This window comes from Mus pahari, chromosome 1 (assembly GCF_900095145.1).
Source record: "Mus pahari chromosome 1, PAHARI_EIJ_v1.1, whole genome shotgun sequence".
NCBI classification, from domain to species: Eukaryota; Metazoa; Chordata; class Mammalia; order Rodentia; family Muridae; genus Mus; species Mus pahari.
The window spans coordinates 233,731-238,428 of record NC_034590.1 but is presented as its reverse complement, the minus strand read 5'-3'; the positions used below and the strand labels follow the sequence as shown (position 1 = coordinate 238,428).

Genomic DNA, 4,698 nt, shown 5'->3' with positions numbered 1-4,698 from the left:
GAAGAGGAAGAAGAAGAAGAAGAAGAAGAAGAAGAAGAAGAAGAAGAAGAAGAAGAAGAAGAAGAAGAAGAAGAAGAAGAAGAAGAAGAAGAAGAAAGGGAGTCAGGAATGGGTGGAAATGATGTAAATACAGTAGTCTTGTGAAATTCTCAACAACAACAAAAAGAACAAGAGAAAGAAAAAAATAAACGGGCAGATGTGGCATTGAGACAAGGAGATTGCTCAGGGAGGCTGAGTAAGCGGGCTAGACTTTGATATGTTCGTGAATGAGGAGGGGGGGCTATGCAATGCACATAGTTTTGGGGACATATCTAGCAGAGAGAACCATGATAGCGGAGATCCTGAGGTGGGGCCCTGTTTGAGAAACGGCCTGACTTAAGACCTACTAGACTCATGTAATACTAACCAGGCCCAGGGACTTCTCAATCTTAGCGACTGGAAGTGGCATTAGCATACCCCTTTTCCCTAATCTCAGGTCTTTGACATCCCATTCCCACTCTGTTGCAGACATTGACGAGTGCCGAGAATATGGCTCTGCGATTTGCGGTGCCCAGCGCTGTGAGAACACCCCCGGCTCCTACCGCTGCACGCCAGCCTGCGACCCTGGTTATCAGCCTACACCAGGGGGCGGGTGCCAGGGTGAGTGTTCGCGGAGTAGTAGAGGGGATGTGAAGGACGTGAGAGGTTAAGACATGACCTTATTGAAACGGCCTGCTGGTGTTTGCAGATGTGGACGAGTGCCGTAACCGGTCTTTCTGTGGCGCCCATGCTATGTGCCAGAATCTGCCTGGCTCCTTCCAGTGCGTCTGTGACCAAGGCTACGAAGGGGCACGGGACGGGCGTCACTGTGTGGGTAAGGGACCAGAAGAGGAATAGGCTGGTCCAGCCCTTCCCTTCTCTGCTCTCCTGGAGAAACAGAAGTTCTAGAGTTGCCAAATTAGTTCCTGGAACCTAAGTGTTCCCAAGACATAGCCAGTTAAACCGGTCATGTAGAGCCAGGCATGGTAGCTCACTTCTGTAATGCCAACATTTGGGAGGCAGAAACAAGAAGATTGTTATGAGTTCGAGGCCAACCTGAGCTACATAGCAAGTTCTAGGCTAGCCTAGGTGACAGAGTATGACTCCCCCCCCCCATCTCCAAACAGAAAGATCAAGTAGCCGGGCGGTGGTGGCGCATGCCTTTAATCCCAGCACTTGGGAGGCCGAGACAGGCGGATTTCTGAGTTCGAGGCCAGCCTGGTCTACAAAGTGAGTTCCAGGACAGCCAGGACTGCATACAAAAAAACCCTGTCTTGAAAAAACCAACCCCCCCCCAAAAAAAAAGAAAGATCAAATAATCTTACCCAATTAGTTTTTGCTCTTTTGGTTTGGGTTGGGTTAAAATTTATTCATTTTATTTTATGGGTGTTCTTTTACATATATTTATGGGTACCATGTTTGTGCCTGGTGCCTATGAAGGTCAAAAGGGGGCATTGGACTTGGAGTTACATAGACTGATGTGAGCCACCATGTGGGTGCTGAGAATTGAACCGTGGGTCATCTGTAAGAACCACTGAGCCATCTTTCCAGACCCTCAATTAGTTTTGTTTGTTTGTTTGTTTGTTTTGTTTGTGAGACAGGGTTTCTCTGTGTATCCCTGGCTGTCCTAGGACTCACTCTGTAGACCAGGCTGACCTCAAATTCAGGGATCTGCTGGCCTCTGCCTCCCAAGTGCTGGGATTAAAGGTGTGCGCCACCACTGTCCAGCTTAAGTTGTGTGTGTGTATGTGTGTGTGTGTGTGTGTGTGTATGTATATATGTATGTATGTATGTATGTGTGTGTGTTGGTCTATGTATGTGTGATAGTGTGTTAAATTTTTTCTCTTAGTGAAATTACATCCCAAACCCTTTTAGTTTGTTTTTGACTGTCTTCTTCAAGTCCTGTGCCTTGACCTCACTGTGTAGACATGAATGGCCTCAATTTTGTATCCTCCTGCCTCCACTTCAGAAGTGCTGAGATAACAAGTATGTGTCATCACACCCAGCTCCAGCCCAAATTTTACATTTTATTTTTACAGAGGCCCTAGATTACTGAGGCTGGCCTTGAACTCCCTACGAAGACTGAAACTCCTGCCTCAACCTCCCTAGTAACTAGGAGAACAGCTCTAGATCACCAGATCTGACAGAAAACCTCTACACACAGCAAATAGAGAAAACTGTGGGCTGCACCCCTCCAGCCCACGCTGCAGATGTACGAGCACCCCTACCATCACCACTACGGTCACCATGGTTACTATTTTAGTATACTGACCCCCTTCATTTGTCCACCCATGAATGCGATTAGACATTAGGATGGATTTGTGGGTTTTTTGAGTGGTGGTTTTGAAAAAGGAACCTCACTCTAGCACTGGCTGGCTCTGACGTCACTGCCAAGACCAGGCTGGCCTTCAGCCTCAGTGATCCCCCTGCCTTTGTCTCCTGAGGGTTGGAATGACTGTCCAGAGCCAGCCTTCATTCTGCACATCATTAATTAGAGTTTGCTATGTCTTTACAGGTATTTTAATTAGAGGCCCAGAGGGCAGAGAACAACCTGCTCTTTTCTTCCACCATGTGGGTTGGGGTCATTAGGCTTGGCAGCAATATACCTCCCTTGTCATCTCACAACTGTAAACACAGACTTTATTATTTATCTGTTTTTGGTGAGAAGGAGGGGAATAAGGGTTGAGACAGGTTCTTACTATGCAGCCCAGACTGGCCTTAACAATTCTCAATGGATTTACTTGTTTTTGTTCTTGATTTGTTTGCTCTCTCTCCCTCTCTCTCTCTCTTCCTCTCCTCTCATGCCCGCTCTCCCTCTCATTCCCCCCCTTTCTTCCCTCTCCCTCTCCCCCCTCTCCTTTTCTTGTAATGGTGAGGATGGAACCTGGGGTCTCTGCATGCTAGTTAAGCCTTATACCACTGAGCCACACTTCCAGCAGCCTTTATTCCTGAAAAGAGAGTGGAAGGAATGGAGGAGGAAGGGATGAAGAAGTAGCGCAGCAGTTATAGCATGTGCTGCTCTCCTAGAGGACGATGTCAGGAGGCTCACAACCACCCCTAAGCCCAGCTCTGAGAGATCTGTCACCTCTGAGGGTACCTGCACTCACATACACATACCCAAAGATATATACATTTGTACTTGATTTAAATATAATATATATCTGGGTGGTGGCACACACCTTTAATCCCAGCACTTGGGAGGTAGAGGCAGGTGGATTTCTGAGTTTGAGGCCAGCCTGGTCTACAGAGTTCCAGGACAGCCAGGGCTACACAGAGAAACCCTGTCTCGAAAAACAAAAAATAAACAAAAGAAGAAGTGCTCTTAACTAGAGTCCTTTCTCCCACCCCCAAATGTGTTTACATATGTGTGTGTTGCTTTTTTGAGACAGGGTCTTACCATGTTCCTGTCTGGCCAAAAACTCACTATGTAGATCAGGCTAACTTCATACTCACAGAGTTACCTGTCTCAGCATCAGGAGTGCTGGGATTAAAGACTTGTGCCACTATGCCCAGCAAAACACTTATTTGTTTTAGTTTTCAAGATAGGATTGCTCTGGACAGCTCTGGTTGCCTTAGTCCTGGCTGTCCTGGTACTCACTCTGTAGACCAGGCTGGCCTTGAACTCAGTGATCGGCCTACCTCTGCCTACTGCGTGCTGGGATTAAAGGTGTGCACCACCACTGTCTGACTAAGATACATATACTTTTAAATGCACTTGCTGCTCCTGAGGAGAACCAGGTTCAGTTCCCAGCACCCACAAAGTGACTCACAACTGTCTGTAACTCCTGTTCCAAAATATATGGTGCCCTCTTCTGACCTCTGAGGCACTCATGTGATGTACATACATACATGCAGGCAGACACGCAGACACATAAAATAAAATTTAAAAACAAAACAGCTAAGAGGATAGGGAGGAGTTAAGTGGCAGAGTCTGTGAGTGCAGATGTAAGTAGAGCCAAGAACCGAAGCAAAGCTTTCTTCCTCTGCTGGGTTTGTTTTTAGGCAGTGACAGGTGGCCCTAGCTCTGGGCTCACAGCCTCAGCCTGGCAGCTGTACAGCTAAGGAGGAGACCCAGAAAGTCTCAAGACTGGCTTTGATGGGCATGAGATGAGGTCATTGCCTGCCTCTGACCCTCGGAATGGCAGTAACCTGATTCGCTCTGCCCCAGTGGAGACTTGGCTGTGCCCAGGATGCATGGGGAGGACTTGGAGGCTCAGGCAATTCCCAAGAGAAACTTAGGGTTTTTAACTAGAAGAGAAGTAGACAACAGGGTCTGAGCGGTTGTGAGGCTGGGGATGGAGACTCGGTTCAGCAGTTAAGAGTACTGGCTTCTCTTTCAGAGGAACTGGGTTTAATTCTCAGGATTCACATGGTGGCTCATAATCACCTAGAATCCATTTCCCAGGGCCCAGTGCTTTCTCCTGGTCTCCACTGGAACCATGTGCATGGCCCACACACAAACACGTATACACACACTTCAGTACCTCTCTTAAAAATTTACATTGCGAGCCAGGTATAATGGTGCATGTCTCTAATGCAAGCTCCTAGGTCACTAAAGCAGGGGGATTGCTACAAGTCTGAGGGCAGCCTAGACTATCAGAAAGTTCTGAGCCATCTTAGATTAAAGAGTAAAACTGTATTCTCTCTCTCTCTCTCTCTCTCTCTCTCTCTCTCTCTCTC

The 4,698-nt window shown here is 47.4% G+C and overlaps 1 protein-coding gene across 3 annotated transcripts in view; it reads left to right on the top strand.

Moving 5' to 3' along the window:
• The window catches only part of Ltbp4 (latent transforming growth factor beta binding protein 4), a 33,050-nt gene that overhangs the window by 20,219 nt on the left and 8,133 nt on the right, over positions 1-4,698 (top strand). For all 3 annotated transcript variants that reach the window (XM_029538854.1, XM_021192807.2, XM_021192809.1), the window contains 2 exons: positions 508-639; positions 728-853. In XM_029538854.1, coding sequence (XP_029394714.1) covers positions 508-639; positions 728-853 — 258 coding nt within the window. The remainder of the gene's footprint in view (positions 1-507; positions 640-727; positions 854-4,698) is intronic.